At 42.7% G+C, this 17799-nt stretch overlaps 1 protein-coding gene across 4 annotated transcripts in view; it reads right to left on the reverse strand.

Moving 5' to 3' along the window:
* LOC147451692 (uncharacterized) overlaps nucleotides 1–17799 on the reverse strand; it is a 54225-nt gene that overhangs the window by 2483 nt on the left and 33943 nt on the right. For all 4 annotated transcript variants that reach the window (XR_015188816.1, XR_015188818.1, XR_015188817.1 and 1 more), the window contains 2 exons: nucleotides 639–747; nucleotides 455–567 (listed from right to left, as the gene is read on the reverse strand). Coding sequence is in view for 1 of the 4 variants with exons in the window: in XM_086517581.1 (XP_086373707.1) it covers nucleotides 455–567; nucleotides 639–747 (222 nt within the window). In the remaining 3 variants the exon portion in view is untranslated. The remainder of the gene's footprint in view (nucleotides 1–454; nucleotides 568–638; nucleotides 748–17799) is intronic.

Consider the following 17799-nt stretch of genomic DNA (forward strand, 5'->3'; position numbering starts at 1 on the left):
GAACCAGGTAAGGGAACACCAGTAGCTTACAGGTCAGGGATTCTTAACTAAATGGCAAGTTCAAGGCAATAGGTAAGGCGTTCCCAGATACAAAATCAAGTCTACCATGTTCCAGACTATAGAGGTTGGAATTTTCTCCAACTAAACAAGAACTAACATTGTTAGTGCCTGCTCTTGTTTTTCCACGAGTGGCAATCCACATTCAAATAGCCACAAAGCTCCCTTCTCGCTCTCCCCCTCTCCGTTCTCCTCCAGCCTTCCTCCCTCCCTTGTTTCTTAGATAGCCTTTCCATTTTGCAAAAGCTATTACTTTCCCTTCGAAAAGATAGGCTTGACAGTAACAAATCCACGCAGAAACCAAAAAAATACCTTCTTCTACTTACATGATCCATGCTTTAAAAGCTCTTTATTTGTAAATTCTTAGTTCCGTTAACACTAAGACAATGCCCCTTACCTTCAAGCACTGCCGCCGGTTCTCACGAGCCACACTTCCAGTAGGAGCAGCAGCCTGCAGCAAACGAGGTAGAACATCCTGCACCACCGCTGGATAAGCAGCTCCGGCAACACCTGCACAACAGCTGAAACATAAGGTTTGATTGTGGCAGTACTTAGCTTTACACAAATATCTAATAGCATACCCTGTGTAGATACAGATACTTGTGTGATTGAATCCACAAGAAAAAATAAATCAATTCGTCGGTGGAAGCTTGGCTCGTTCTCTAGCCTTCGCGCAATTATGTCAACAACCTGCCTCGCAGAAAAAGTAAAAGCAATATTAATCTCAAAATGAATGAATATCATAGACCGTGATGTTCAAACAACACGATCAGTCCAGAAAAGCCCAAACTCTCCTTTGAGAGAAGGTGCAAGGTACACAATTATGGTCGACACAAGCTAACAGAACTTTGGATCATTGGCTCCCTTGCGCATTCTGTTGTAGTAGTATACTTAAGAGACGAGCTCACACCGCACAACTGAGATACAAGAGTTGCCCAAAATACAGAAGGCAAGGAGACGAGAAAAATGGGCTGTCTAATGGAGTGGTAGAGGAATCACCGACGAGTTCCAAGACACCTAAGTGAACGAAGGTGGAGCACTTACGCGCATCAATGTGTATAATGATGATAATTCATATCCCCTTATGCTTTTCTCTACCACGCCATCACCACCCATAGTGGCATGGACTCTCTCCCTCCCCTAATGCTTTTCTCTATGTGCCATCAGTACCAAGCATGGCATGTACTCTCTCCCTCCCCTTGTGCTTTTCTCTGTTGTCATTCGCACCTGAGATGGCGTGTGTGTGGGTGTGTTTCTTTGTGTGTGTGTGTGTGTGTGTGGGGCAACCGCGGGGGGGGGGGGGGGGGGGGGGGGGGGGGGGGGGGGGGGGGATTTAAAAAGGAAAATAGAATGACCATGCCATTAGCCGAGCGTGGTAGATTGGTTCTCCCATTTCCCTATGAACTAATAGGTCTCGAGTTCCAAACTCATCGGATAGATCTACGAGGCCTCATAGGATCCTTCTCCGACGTTGAAAAATCTCTCTCTCTCTCTCTCTCTCTCTCTCTCTCTCTCTCTCTCTCTCTCTCTCTTGCTAAATTGGCTTTATCTGACATAAAAATAATTCTAAATGAATTATTGGATTTATAAGTGAGAGGGTTTTCTCACTTGGAACACTAGGAAAAATAATTCTAAATGAATTATTGGAATTTTAAGTGAGGGTTTTTCTCACTGGAGACATCCGAGTACAGAGTATTCCTAGTGCGTCGTTCAAAGTAATGACGGGAGCACTCAGAACGGGAATATCTGTAAGGCCACCAAAAACGGATACTTCTCATGCGTCACATCGGATGGATGACAGGGAGCATTGGAAAGAAGTATCTGACCATCCGGGAACGGACATCTCTGATGCGTCATACGATGGGTGACATAGCATCGTGAAGGAGATTGTACCGTAAGTTCGGTAGGAAAGGACTAGGTGATCGGTATTCTTGATGCGTCACAAGATGGGTGACGGGTGCATCGGAAAGGGAATATCCATAGTCAGGAGGAAATTCCGAACTGTGTTAGAATTGTGCACAAGGAAAAGCAAGCACTTGAATGAAGATGGGTTCAGAGGAAACTTTGAGGAAAAACAGATGCTTTTTTAGAAAGCGGGACTTTTCGAAAAAGCAGATGCTTTCCTGTGAGGAAGTTTATGTCTACATTGCAATTGTGCATGTGATTGCATCCAAGGACGCCTGGGAAGTGCTGTGAAAGCATTGTTTTTTAACTTATAAGGTTTTATTGAGTTTTTGGGTAGATTCAGACTATTTCTAAAATACACCGACCGCCCAATTAATAAGTGGGCAGCCATCTGATAAATAAGGCAACAGATCAGCCAGCGTTTTCTCTCTCTCTTTTTTTGGCAAAAGCGGAAAAAAAATGAAAAAAAAAAACGGCCACAATCTCTACGCGAGCAGCTTTTAGTGCCTGTGGCTAGGAGCTATAAAAGCATCACATGCCCTCACTCAGAGGGGAGGATCAGTTTTTGCAAGAAGGTAAAGCTGCTACAGAGTTCACCCGCAAAGAACACGTTTGCCGGTGATGCCCATGACTGTTCCAAGTGTACTCGATGTCACCAAGACCCAGTGCGTGAGTTCCCTCGCGAAGAAGTGCCTATGGAACGTGTTTCCATCGCGACAAGTTGCTGTTTTTCTGTGTTTTCAGCCCATAAACGTCATAGACGGGGCTGATTTACGATAAGGAACCCGAGAACACACCTCTTTTGTGTGTAGGATTGGAAGAGAGGATTTTCTATGTAGAGATCTCTTTCGGGGAATTGCTTTTCGAGAACCGAGTTGCGTTTCGACCGTCGAGACTTTAAGGGAAAGATTTTCATGTTATGAACTCTGAGTATTTATTTGCACGTGTACTTCCTCTTAGCGAGGGAGTAGGAGCAGAGGAAGGCATGAGCCTTTGCAGAAGAAAAGCGCTCTGAGGAACTAGAGGCAGATCAGCCCAAGGGTTTCATACCCGAGTTTGGAGGTAGATCCATGGATCGGAGAGAGGTAGTCTCTCAAGTTGTGATCCGGAAGTTGGGATTCCCAAGTAAGGACTTCGTGTCCGGGAAAGCAGAGTCGTTTTGCGGGAAGAGGACTCTGGAAACAGAGTTGGAAAGGAGAGTTGCAAGGATGTCATGCTCTGAGTCTGGAAGGTGAGATCCAAAGGAGAGAACCTTGGTTCTCAAGGATTTAAAATACGGAACGGAAGTTCCTTGGAATAGGGTTTTGCCCTAGGAATCGGAAGCTGAGGCTTCCGGGAACCATCAAGTCTTATTCTAGAACAAACGTGGTAATACGTTCGGTTCAAGTGCTTGTATAGACTTCTCCTCAGTAATAAAGATACTATTACGAGGGGGGTGGACCAACCTATCTTCTGGTCCCTAGTACTGTGTCGATCTTCTCACTCTATTTCTCTCTCTATATCCTCTGGCTTCAATATTAAGATGATAAATATTATTTATTCGAGTATATTTTATATTGCTATGCGCTCCCGTTTGTGACAGTGGTATCAGAGCATGGTCTCCTCTCTTTCTTTGTAAAGGAGGACGACTCTGGGAAGATACGGGAAGAAGCCATGACAAGCCAAGAGAGAAGTAAGCAGGCGGAACCCTCAGCCCTGTAGGAAAAAGCTCGCAGAGTTGGGAAAATTTTTCTCTTTGCAAGAAGTCGACACAAGACTAGGGATTCTCTACGAAGGTGACAAGAGCATGATGCTCAAGAACCTAAAGAATCTGAGGAGCAGAATGCTCAAGATACTTCAAAACCCAGAAGATATCCATGAACATCAAACCAAAAACATAGCCAAGAAATCCCGTCATTTTGGGAAGGATATGAAGTTCTTTAGACCTCAGAACCCTCCGGTCAAGTTTGATACTTTTGACGGAAGGGAAGATGTCCCGAAAGCTACCGCTTGGTAGCTTTCATTCGACAGTATGAAGTTGCCTTTGCAAACGGCAATTTTTGAGAAGCGTCGAAGGTGAGGCATGTGACCAAACACCTCAAGGGGAATTGCAAGTACTTGGTGGTATACCAAAGCTCTGCAAGGAATTCACAACAAGATTTAGATTCAATTCAAGGCTGAATTTTTGAACAAATTTTTTTCCTCTACGCTTTGAGGAAGGCATCCAAGAAGATTGGGATCGGTTTGCCCAATAGAAATACGAGCAAGTCCAAGCAAGTAGTGGTTCACTCTTGCCAAGGTAGCTCCACTCTTGACCCTCTCTGAGGAAGGACAGATGAAATTCAACGAAGGACTTTTGGCCGAATTTTGTAGACGCATCTGCAAGATACTTTGCAGCAGAAGGTGGAGTCAGCAATACAAGCTGAAAGTGTATACCTCAGTGTACATAGAATCTAATCCTGTAGTGGGACGGGAACCATTGAACATAGAAAGTTTGGAGTAAGGGAATTCAATCTAACTCCTTAGTCCTTGAAAAGAAGACCCTCGAACTTTAAGTGAGAGGGCACGTTTTCAATCAAAGTTACATCTTTGCGGAAATCATAAAGTGCATTGTGCTTGTTTGCTCTTTTGCACGAGGTATGGTTATGTCTAACCGGGACTACTCACTCTCGAGTATTTATGAGAGCAGGATCAAATTGAAACATTGTTTCTTGAGATAAATTGGTTTGCTTAACTAGCCGGAAGGTCAACTATTGATCTGGTATCCGGTAATTCTCGAACAGATTACCTACTACTGCAGGTAGGAAATTATGAAGGAACCATTTCTTCGCATGGGTCAGATTTTGGTCGCTATGGTCCTTATGGCACCGCCGCAATCTCCGCATCTTTCACCAGCATGATGCAGATCCTTTTCCATCGTTCAAGTTTTCGCTAAGGCAATCGTTTCATTTTGCCTTTGACATTGCGGACATATCCTTGGAAACCTTGCAGCTCTTCTATGTTTGCTTTTAGTGCTTTTGTATCGCAGAGCACTTCAGTGTTCTTCCCTTTGTATATGATCTTTTTGGTGGGTTTTCCTCGCCTTGAGGTTTCCCACAGGTAAATTAATCAAAACAAATTTACAAAAAAAAAAAAAGTGTGTGTGTGTGTGTGTGCCCCCGCGCATGGCTACAGAGAAAAATCGAGCGACATCTCCCCCCCCCCCCCAAAAAAAAAAGAGCCGACCATGGAGGACATTGAGGCCATACTGCAAAGACCCATGAGAGAGTTCATGGGATGATCACCATTGTATACTTTCTCCATTGTGCACCTCAATAGCCCACATATGATTGAACCCCTCCGCATATGCTTTGAGCTGATGTATTATGTGATGAGGATGTTGATAATGTAGGTTAGACTTACATACCTCCATTTACTTTTATTTTTATTTTTATATTACCCAAACACTATACCAGAGTCACACATGGATGTAAGCTTTTGGTCTCATAGGTCATTTTGACCATTTGAATTTAATAGAACATTTCATTTTTCTCTCTCAAAAGCTCTCTTGAAGAAAAGCATAGCAGACATTCTCATACTTAACCGCCCTTGGAGCACCCAAAATGGTGCCTACCCCAAGGATGCAATGCTCCAAGAAATAGAGGATTACTTGCAACTCTTCTTTTCCTTGAAGCAATGATAGGCAATTAAAAAGGCCAATAGCCAAAACATAAAAAATTTGAAAAAACGCAACGAGAAAAAACCCCTCCTAGTGAGAGTAAAAAGTGCCTTGGAAACTACTGTGAGAAGAAAGAGGAAGAGAGGGTATCCACCAAAGCCTCTGAGAGACACACACCTCCAAACTACTACGAAGAGGAAACCCACCCAAGAAGGTATGGGGCATAATTGAGAAGCATTGGGAACATCAAAAAGACTCACTACGAGGTGACCAATGGACAAGAGGATGAAGGATGGGAGAGAGGATGACCAAAACATAGTCGCCACTAGTTTTGGAAATGAGGAAACGGAAACAGTTGGAAAACCGGAGAAACGCAAGGGACAAAACGGGAAAAGGGAATATAAATAAGTAGACTAAATAGTATACCATAGAGAGGTGTCTCAAAATACTCAACAATGCTCATTAACCAATATATACAACTTGAAGCCGCCACAATCTGCAAATTTTCTAAGCCATCACCCTGAAATTCTAGCATCTACCCTAAGCTCTGGCTCAGAATTTCTAAAATTCAGCTTGAATCGGAAATCCTGTATGTGTGTGTGTGCGCGCGCGTGTGTGTTGCCAAGGCTGTGGAAGGGTGGTAGTTTTTTTTTTGGGAAGGTTTGGGGGGGGGAGGGGGGAAGGGGGGGGCCTGGTTGGGTCACTACACAGCGGAAATCAAAATGGGCAGTGTCAAAAGCCACATAATTTTGCCTAATCAAAGACCTCTACAAGAATGAACTGTTCTAAAGCACGTGTCTAAAATCCAATAATGTTTCGCCGTCTAAGACCTATTTCGAGCAACTATGGGTCACAGTGGGTAGGTAGTGTAACGGGACAGGCACCATGTGGCATGTGCCAACAAAAAAGAACAGACTAAACAACTTTATGCTCTTCAAATAACACTCAACTGAAAGAGATGCACGTCACACGAGACGGGGAGTGGGCGAGTTCCACCCCATGAGAGCACTAGCCCCAAACCTTGGCTCCCCTTTCAGTATTTCTTTGTATTGCTTAAACTCAATACAAGACGGTACTCTGTCCTCTGCACTCCCATGCGGAGACGTGTCAGTGACTGAGCCCATGGCACATATTTAAAGGCCCTTGGCCCTTCCAAATTTACATGAAAAGCATAAAGTCTAAAAGCATCTGGTCCATACCTGATGCCCAAGAGCTAGCAACGGGTTTCACGCAAATCTGTATAATTGTCATGTCATCAACGTAAAATGCGGGCGTTCGTACAATCTGCCACGTCATCATATCAACGCAAAATCCGAAAACTCCGTACTATTGCCATGCCATCAGTTTCTACGCAAGGTGTGTCTTGCTTTATTTAGGTCATGTGGGCCCCCATTGGATGGGGTCCCATAACTTAGTGAGAACTTCTTCGAAAATTGGCCTCTCGTCAAGACTTTGCAAGTTGGTAAAACTTCTTCTGTTGCTGCTAGGGTTTAGGCTCTTGCGTTGGGATCTGCAGGTTGGCTCCGTTCTTCAGTGGCTTGACACGTTAACAATTTGTAACATCCCCCTTGTTGAAAGAAAGTAACCATCCGCAATTACAGCATATCTCTAAAACAACTCAAGTTAGTTCAAAAAATTTCGAGGGTCATTCCGAGGGTCATTTCAAGGGACAATCAATATACCTAGATGAATCCAAGATAAGCCCAGATTCACCCTTAAAGGAAAGTGCAAGGTATAGACCCATGGTAGTCACCCACAAGACAATATAACCATCAGCTCCATCATGCATAGATTGACTAAATACCACGACATCCCCACTAACGTCATCAGTGCCCAATAGTGGGTGTAGAACTAGGTACTAACATATGCTCCCAAACACAACACACACCACACGCGCACACACACATGAGCATACATCAACACAAAGTTCAACGTACTGAGTTTCTGTCATCACTCCGAAGATCAAGGGCAGACTCAACCATAATGAAGCCTAGCACTAAAGCAAGCATTAAATCGGAAAGATTAGCACAAAAATGAGGTAGTTGATAGGGCATACGCACCACAAAACATGGAAAGAATTAGTACGATATCAACTGGTCGTAACTCGGACGAAAACTTCAGAATGTGAAGTCTGCATGTCCGCTATACGACTAAAAAATATACCTAGATGAATCCAGGATAAGCCCAGATTCGTCCTTAAAAGAAAGTGCAAGGCATAGACCCATGGTAGTCACCCACAAGACAACATAACCATCAGCTCCATCATGCATAGTATTGACTAAATACCACGACATCCCCACTAACGTCGTCAGTGCCCAATAGTGGGTGTAAACTAGGTACTAACATATTCTCATTCCAGATTGAAGCTCTTGATATCATGGGTCGTTGTCACAAACTGCAGCCGTGTCAAGCCACTAAAGAACGAAGCCAACCTATAGATCTCGATCGAGAGACCTAAACCCTAAGGAGAAGCAATAGAAGGAACAGAAGCAAAAGAAGTTTTACGAACTTGCAAAGTCTTGCCGAGTGGCCTATTTTTAACGAGAATTCACACCAACTTACGAGACCCCTTCTGATAAGGTCCAAGGTACTATAGATAAAGAAGGACCCACACACATGCACACACAAATAGAGCTGATGATGTGGCAGATGTACTAACGCCCAAATCTTGCGTTGGTTATTGACATGCCAAACTGTTCAGACTTCAGCGTTTCTCCCTGACAGTTGCTGATGTGGCAAGTGAACGGATTTTCGTGATTTGCGTTGGGCAGTTTTCCAACGCTAGCTTTTTGGACAAGGTTTTGTGTTTGAAGCTTTTCATGCAACTACTTTCTGGAAAAGGTTTTGTGTTTGAAGCTTTTTCATGCAGCTGCTTTCCATGGCCAAGAGCCTTTAAATATGTGCAAAGGGCTCATTCTCTAGCACTCTTCCAAGTTGAGTGAAAAGCGCAAGTACCAACATTGTACAGAGTTCAAGCAATATAAACAAATGTCGAAAGGGGCGCCAATGTTTGGGACGAGTGTTCTCTTGGGGTGGAACTCCGCCACTCATCGTCTCATGTGTCGTGCATCTCTTTAAGTTCAGTTGTTATTTGAAGTGCTTACAATTTTTCAATCTGTTCTTGTCTGTCTGCACGTGGTGCCCATCCCAGTGACAATCCTTGACTTCACCAAAAAATCTCATCCAATAAGGAGTATATATTCTCATTCCAGATTGAAGCTCTTGACATTCTAGCATACCAAAATTAGCCATCACACCCAGACAGTGTTGATCTCTGACGGGTGTCTTGATGCACTAAAATTATGTACCCACCCCCAAGCAATCTCACCCAATTAGAAATGTTCAATGGTTGGCACATCACAAAGCAACACGAATGCTCATATATGCATGTTACAAAACATAACGAACAGTATTATTGAGCACTCGGTATGCAGCTACAAATAACCTAAAAACGCTCGGGCCATGAGCTCGAGACTGATACAACCAAACGCTCCCCAAACCGCAGACTACGTCGCTTGGAGGTTTCAAGCATACAACCAAACACTCCCCAGACATCCCGTCTGCGTCGTTCGGAGGTTTTGCAACATACAACGAAACGCTCTCTAGACATCCCGTCTGCGTCGTTCCAAGATTCCGACAATACCAAAAGAACATTTCTCACTACTACTTTCCCGAAAGTAAATCAACAAGCATTGAAACCAGTATTAACAAACAATTCAAATCGATATCAAGACAAGTTTCAAATAGATACCATCCATTTTACACCGATTCCAAACAAGATCACAAAACAAGTTTTCAAACAAAATTCAAAAAATTGCTAAATCAAAGCATTCTTGACATCGGTCATGCTCGAAAGTTGACACGGTTTCCGTCTTGAAACCTGCACAAAAATTAGGGTTCAATTTCTTCCGTAAGGTTGTAGCCGACCGCAGCATGGTCCATAAACTCTTGGACTGACAATGTTCTTGTGGCAGTGATGGTAGTCCAAAAATTTCCAGTCGTAATCTGCTATGGTTTCCGTGGCAAGCATTTGAAGATACCCCTCTCTGCCAAAAGCGGCATGCTGAAGGAAGATGCGATGGACTAAGGGTGGGAGTGGCTTTTAGATTATTTCTGCAAATCTGGTAGAATCGACATAGGACCAGATGTCAATTTTTCCGTAAGAGTCTTGAATGGGCAATTTGTTATGGTCCCCACGCAAGGGACCCCCTTTTCGAGTCAAAATGTGTAGGGGAGATGCAATCTCCACAAACCACCGACAGACATGCCTGGAGTAGGAACATAAGCCCAAAAAGCTACAAACTTTATGTACATTTTTCAAATCTGGCCAATCTCAAATAGTTTCTACTTTGGTCGGGTTCATTTTTACACCTTTGGAAGAGATGACGTGTCCCAAAAAGTGTATCTTTGGTAAGAAAAACTTGCTCTTCTTCCCATTAACCACCAATCTATGTTGGCGTAATGCCTGAAAAAACTGTAAGAGATGGTGTCTGTGTTGTGCTTCACTATTGGAGAATACGATGATGTCGTCGAAATAGATTCTCGCAAATGACTTGTACTCTCTAAAAATCTTCTCCATCATATGTTGAACATTGTAGGAGCGTTTGTGAGACCAAAAAGCATCACCAAATACTCATACAATCTGAAGGACGTCTTGAACTCGGTCTTGTATACATCTGCAGAAGCGATCTTGATCTAATGATAACCACTTTTCAAGTCAATTCTGCTAAAGCATGTGGAGCCTTTAACCTGTCCAGTATATCATCGATCCTGGGTATTGGAAACCTATTCTTAATGGTGATTAGAGCTCTATAGTCAATGCACATTCTTCAACATCCATCTTTCTTTAATAGAAAGAAACATTTGCGAGTAATAAGATGATGTATTTAGCTGAATTAGCTCTTTTTTTAAGAAGCTATCTCGCTTGGTTCATAATTTCCTCATTTTGGGTTCTACTTACTTTGTAATGTGGCCGGTTTCGTGGCTTGCTACGAGGAATCAAATCAGTCGTGTGATCGTCAAGTCGCTGAGGAGGTAGCTCTCCAGGCAAACCCTTCGAGAAATAATCAGCTTGAGCTTGCAAAAAGTCTCGTCATTCTTTCTCTAAGTCCGACATATTGAACCTCTTACTTTCATTAAGTTTATTCAAGTAGATCAGGTAAACAAGACTTGATTAGGAAACGACCGACGCCGATACAAGTAGGACAGACTAACCATTTAATTTTACATCAAGAATAATATCTCTACCCTTCTCATTCTTCAACGTGGCCTTTCTTGCCCTGTAGTTGCCATTCTTGTGGTACCAAGGGATTCCCAATGGGACGTCACACCCCTCGAGAGGCATGACGTAGAAGTCCTTGCGCCCTACATATCCCTGACAATGCAACCAAAGTTGGCCTATGACGGGTGTAATGGCAACATCCAGTCCTTGTGCCGCTAGAACTGCTCCATGGGTGGTTCTATTTTCTCTTGTGTGAGGAAGATCTCTCTCTCTCTCTCTCTCTCTCTCTCTCTCTCTCTCTCTCTCTCTCTCTCTCTCTCTCTCTCTCTCTCTCTCTCTCCCCCCCAACGAGCATAGAAATGCTTTTGAACTATTTCCAATTTTTGGGCTTGTGCCCTTCAAGAATTGGTGTTAGCCACCAGTTGCTAGCTATATTCTTAAGATACATGCTAACGTGGTGCATTTTGGATTATTCTGAGAGGTTACCATCTGCAAAGGCTACTTTGAATTGACAAAGAGCTTTATTGACAATGCTTCATTTGTTGTAGTATTCAAATTTGACATCCTTATCTCTAGCTTTGAAAGTCTTCTTCTTGTGGTGTCGAGACCGCTTCTTGGGAATAGCTCTCAAATCTTTATGAACGGGAATTTTCTGGCGACTCTTCCTTCGTGCTTCTCGTTTATAATCCCGTGCCTCTCGTGGTTGATCAACGGCCTCATTTGGATCTAGTAGTTTAGAGAGTAGTTAGGCGAGGAGGTCAGGTCTTCTTCATGTTGACGATTCCGAGATCCCTCTAAGGTTGTGATGGAGAACGCGTCAAAACAAGCACATGCATAAGATGGTGTCCTTAATTTGTTCAAAAAAGTCAAGATTTAACATTTTTACTACGATCGTCCAAAAAAGTGGCCAAACAGACACAGTATAAATACATCTCGATAGGAGCAAGCAGACTAAGTCGGAAGGACTGTGGAAACAACAAAGCAAACATGTTGCATATTGGCCAAAAACCACCATTTTAACTCGTTTTTAAGCCAAGTTAAAATCCTTTAAAATGAGTGATCGAGCAAGTTTGGAACAATCTCATAACATTAAAAAATATTGAAATAATCAACCTGTAGCATGGAGTTTAGAAAGAAGCCAACGGTGCAAGTTTACGAGCATCCTCCTCCTCTCTCTCTCTCTCATGCACCGCCATCTAGCAACAAAAAATCACAAGCTTGGCCATAAAGAAGTAGCGTTGCATGTTAGAGACCCTCTCACCAACAATATGGAGTTTCCGGATTTAGCACTGACATGGTTACGTCCTAGACTGTTTGGACACCCGCGTTTTACGTTGATGATGTGGTAGATGTACGGATTTCTGTGAAACTCGCTGGCAGCTATTGGATATCAACTTTCGGACCAGATACTTTAAGACTTTATGCTTTTCATGTAAACTGCTTTTGCAAGGGCAAGGGCCTTCAACGCCATGGGATCAGTCTTTGGCACGTCTCCGCGGGGGAGTGCAGAGGACAGAGTACCGGCTTGTATTGAGTTGAAGCAATAAAAAGAAATTCCGAAAGGGGCACGAGGGTTCGGGGCTAGTGCTCTCATGGGGTGAAACTTCGCCACGCCTTGTCTCGTGTGTCCTACATCCCTTTCAATTCAATGTTATTTGAAGTGCATAAAGTTGTTCAATCTATTCTTTTGCGTTGGCACGTGGTGCTCGTCCCGTTACAATGGTATCACAGCTTCAGGCGTGTGCTTTTCTAAAAGCATATAGGTCTTACCAAAGAGCAGACGGAGCAAGATGGCGCTTCCAAGTGCTATAGGATATTTATCAAAGAATCCTCATAGGATATTTTATCAAAGGATACTCATGTCCGGACCCAGACTTATTATTTACTTGATGCGTGTGGGCGCGGTTTGGGAATGGTCTTAATGCAAGAGTGTAGCTTATGAGACTCGCACCACAAAGGGTTGCACAGATCTACGAGAAGAAGCTTTAGCAATCATACATGCTGTTACTTAGTGGCGACATTTCTTGCCTGGAGCAAATTTTACAATGTTCACTTATCATCAGAGTCGTGCATACTTCTTATCCAAGAAACAACCTTCAGATAAGCAAATGAGATGGGCAAACATTTTGCCGCAGCTTCACTTTCAAATAGTCAATGTTATGAGAAAGAAGAATTCAATGCCAGACACGTTGTTTCGAAAGCCACAAAGATCAGCTATTTCGGTGATAGACCATCAAAACTTCGAGAATATGATCGATCAATACGCCATAGATCCAGACTTCGCAAACATCTTTGATCGCTACAGAGTGGGAAGACAATTGCAAGCTATGCTTTGAAGGAAGGTTATTTAATGCGAAAGACCATGTTGTGTGTCACACGGGTTGAGGAACAAGATCTTGATAGAGTGCCATAATCCACCTATTGATGGGCATAGAGGCATCGAGAGCACCTTGAAAGGTGTGTAAAAGTATTCTATTGGCCAAGGCTTTAAAAGGATCTGAATGAGTTTGTTCGCAGGTGTTTAGTGTGTCAGAAGGTCAAGTTTGACAACCACAAGGCACCTAGTCTACGACAATCTTTACCTATTCCCAATTGACCTTGGGGGAGTATAGCAATGGACTCTATTTTTTATCTTTCCCAAGACTCACAATGGACATGATGGCATCTAGACAATCATAGATCGGTTCAGTAAACATGCCAGTAAAGAAGAAAGAAAAAGCCGATCATTTGGCTAAGTTGTTTGTCTCACATCTTTTGAGATTACATGGTATGCATGAATCGATCGTGTTCGGTAGAGATCCCCACTTTACAAGTTATGGGAGCATATAGACACATGGCTTTTCAGATTACATGGTATGCCTGAATCTATCGTGTCAGGTAGAGATCCCCGCTTTACAAGTTATGGAAGAATATAGACACACGGCTTAAATTTCTTTCCTCATTTCATCCACACAGAGATGGCATTCGGAGATGGCCAACTCAATGGTTTTAGACTTGTTAAAGTCATAAATCTCTAACAAGAAGACTCAATGGCAAAAGTTTTTGCCCTTAGTGAAGTTTCCTTACAACAACACAATTACATGTCTACGAGAAAAGCGCCATTTGAGATTATCGAGGGTGTCAGAAAGGTTCCACCCATTCTGAGCACCACCAAAGATAAGATTTTTGAAGCAGATCAATAGACTATCTATACAAAACTTTTGCCAAGGTACGCGAGGTATTAGATTAGACTCAAGCACGGCATAAGAAGGCAGCGAACAAGCATCTACGTGACTTGCAACTAAGAGAAAATGATTGGGTGCTACTTCGGTTTGAGAATGCGCGCCTACAAAAGCGGAAGGGTAAATGAGGCTTTTCTCGAAGCTAAGTATGTGGTGTTTGGTCTAAAGGCCCTCTGGCCACCCTTCTATACATTCATTTATTCTTTGGGTGTGAACCAACCCTAGGGTCACTTAAGTGACCCTATAGTGTGTACCATAAACTTTGAATAAAAGATAACATTGAAAGGTGTGCCATATAAGCACACGCCAAGACCTGCATACAATTTTCTTCTCTCTCTCTCTCTCTCTCTCTCTCTCTCTCTCTCTCTCTCTCTCTCTCTCTCTCTCTCTCTCTCTCTTCGTAACCTGCAAGAACAACCAACGCTATCTGCTCCTACTGCCAACGCTTACTTCAAGCTAGTATCAGAGCCTTGCTTCGTGCACGTCTCTACGTCGAGAAGCAACAGCAGTTATTTTCTCTCTCTTCTATTTCAGCCCTCGCTCTCTCTCTCTACGATTTTCAGCTTTCTCTCTCCTCTCACTACAGCCACAGCTTGTTGATGAAGCCTTGAGATTGTGAGGGTCTTGTTTCGCGATACTACAGGGAGTAGCATGCAAAATCGATCACAAAAGAAAGGGGATTTTACAAGTGGCTGAAATTTCAGCAATTCCATAGCATTTTGATGCTTTACAGGTGGAAATTGCATTTACCGGTTGAGGAAAATTGGGGCTTTTGCTGAAATTTCATTACTTTGCAGACATTTGTGCATGTATTGCAATTTGTGGACAGTTTGAGAAGAGAATTTGAGGTTTATTCTTGAGTTTTTCAAGAAATTACGTGATAACGCATGTTTATACGCATCGGAAAGGTTATGTGGCGCACATTTATGTATTTTACATACGGGATGCTCGCCATTGAGTTGATGTATTGCTGAAAATACATTTTGCAGCAGCTTTTAATCCATTTGCAAATTTGAGGTTGATGCATATTCATTTTGGTTATACTGATGAAGTGGGAGCATTCATGCAAGGATTGTATTTCCTACTTGTGTGCTGAAATTTCAGCTTCTATTGCTGAAATTTATCCTTCTTTACTACTACACACTTGTGGTAAAGTGCCAGAAACACAGTATTACCATCCCTTGCTCTTGTACATTGAGAATTGAGCCCATAGGAGGCTAAAATCTCAGTTTTCAGCCTGCTGTCATAAAAATACAGCAGTGAATTTTCGAGTCTTTTTGCACCGAAATGGCCTCTAATGCGTCTACAAGCAGCGAGTCGAAGTCTCTCCTTGAAATCAAAAGGTTTGATGGCTCTGGCTTTGACTTGTGGAAAGATAGAATGCAAGGAATCCTATTCTTGAAAGATTGCGATGATGCACTTTTGGAAGTGAAACCTGCAGCTGTCAGATGAAGATTGAACTAGACTTAACAAGAAAGCAATTGCTTACATCAAGATGGCGGGGTCTGATAATGTGCCCACGGACATTAAGCGCCTTGATACTGCTTATGCTATCTGGCAGTAACTCACAGATACGTATGAGAACACAAGTCCTGTGAATCAAGTGCATCTTATGCAAAAGCTTGTAAACATGGAGTTGGATGAGTCCAAGCTTGATTGCTTTCACAGGAGTCTTGAGTCAATTGCAAGACTCTGGTTTGCATGCTTTTGGTGATAAGCTCAAGGCTATCTTTTTATTGATGACTTTGCTTTGGTTGTCTCTATGAGCAGCAATGCTGCTTTGACGTTTGATGGTGTACGAGGTTCTATTCTCAATGAAGAGATTAGAAGAAAGACCAACGGTGAAAGCAACAGGTCAGTGTATAATGTAAGATGCACGTCTGAAAAGAAGAATAATGCAACAATAGAGGCAAGAACAGGAGTAAGAGCAGGGGTAAGTCCCAAGATGTTACATGCTATCAATGTGGACGCAAAGGGCATAAAAATACCGATTGCAGGTACTACAAGTAGGAACTTGAAAGAAAGAAGCAGCACGGCAAGAAGAAGAAGGATTATAATAATGCTAAAAGTGATGATCGTGACTCTTCTTCCAAGGAAGTTGCAAAGGCAAATGTTGCTTCGAGTGTTGTCATTGAAGAAATTGTTGATACGGATGTTGCACTTGTTGTTGACACATGCCTTTATGATGATAGTGTGGCAATGGCTAGTGATATATATATCACAAAACCAGAGGTAATCGATGCATTACTTTCAGCACACGATGGTTTGTCACAATCATTGGATAGTAGACAATGATGCTTTGTTTCATGTTACTCCATCTTTGGAGTCTTTTGCTTCATGCACTGCAGGTAGTCTGGGTAAAGTTTACTTTTGGCAATAACCATGCATGTGAGATTGAGGGCGTTGGCACTATACACTTGGCACTTGAAAATGGTCAAGAGCTGATTTTGCATGATGTTAAGTAAGTACCGGACATCAAGAAAAGTCTACTTTCGGTTGGGCAGCTAGATGTAAACGGTTATCATACTATGTTTGGTGGTGGCTCTTGGAAAGTGCTAAAAGACTCTATACTGATTGTAAAGGGCGGCAAGAAGGGAACTCTTTATTATTTACATTGCAAGACATTACCTGGCAAGTTTTTGGTAGAGGTAGTTCATTCTCACAAGGAGCTTTGGCAAAAAAGGCTTGGCCATATGAGTGAAAAAGGGCTTGATGTTCTCTCCTCTTTGGGAAACTTTGATGTAAAAGGCCCTGGCCTTGATTTTTGTAATGATTGTATCTATGACAAGCAAGTGAAGTTCTCTTATTCCTATGGTGTCTGTCACAAGATGAGCACCACGTGCCAATAGAAAAGAACAAACTGAACATACTTTTAGCATTTCATTAACAATTGAATTGAGAGAGAGAGAGAGAGAGAGAGAGAGAGAGAGAGAGACGACAAGCGACACGGATTGGCAGAATTTCACCCCAGAGAGTATTGGCCCCAAACCTTGGCGTCCCTTTCGGTATTTCTTTATATTGCATCAACACAATACAAGCCAATACTCCAGACTCTGCACCTTCTCCAGGATGCATGCCAGAGAATGAGCCCTAACCTTAAATTTAAAGGCCATTGGCCTAAAAAGTAGTAACAGTGAAAAGCCTTCAAAACTCAAAAGCTTCTAGTCCAAAAAGCAAATCCAAAAGATGCCAACGTAAATCGAGGAAATCTATACAACTTGCCACATCATCAGCCAACACAAAACACGGAAATCCGTACAATCTACCACGTCACCATGCCATTGCAATTTTTGAAAATCTGCCACATCATCAGTTTTTGCGTGTTTGTGTGTCCTTTATTTTAATCCTTTGTCACTTGGGGGCCCATCAGACAAGGTCCCCATAAGTTGGAAGGACTTCTTTTGTTACTTGTTCTTCTTAGGGTTTAGGCCCCTCGACCGGCATCTGTAAGTTGGCTCCATTCTTTAGGCTTTGACACGTCAGCAGTTTGTTACATCTCCCCTTCTTGAAAAAGAGTAATCGTCCGCGATTACAGCATATCTGCAAAACAACTCAAGCTAGCTCAAAAATTTCTGAGGGTCATTCTGAGGGACAATCAGTTTGCTCTTTTTATTAAGGAGTTAGCTTATCCTTTCTGCTCTTTTGATCAAGGAGTTAGCTTCTCCTTTTGGCTGTTTTGATCAAGGAGTAAGCTTCTCCTTTCTGCTCTTTTGATCAAGGAGTTAGCTTCTCCTTTCGTCCAGATTGGAACTCTTGAT

This window comes from Adiantum capillus-veneris, chromosome 8 (genome assembly GCF_014529385.1).
Source record: "Adiantum capillus-veneris isolate H3 chromosome 8, ASM1452938v2, whole genome shotgun sequence".
Lineage (NCBI taxonomy): Eukaryota > Viridiplantae > Streptophyta > Polypodiopsida > Polypodiales > Pteridaceae > Adiantum > Adiantum capillus-veneris.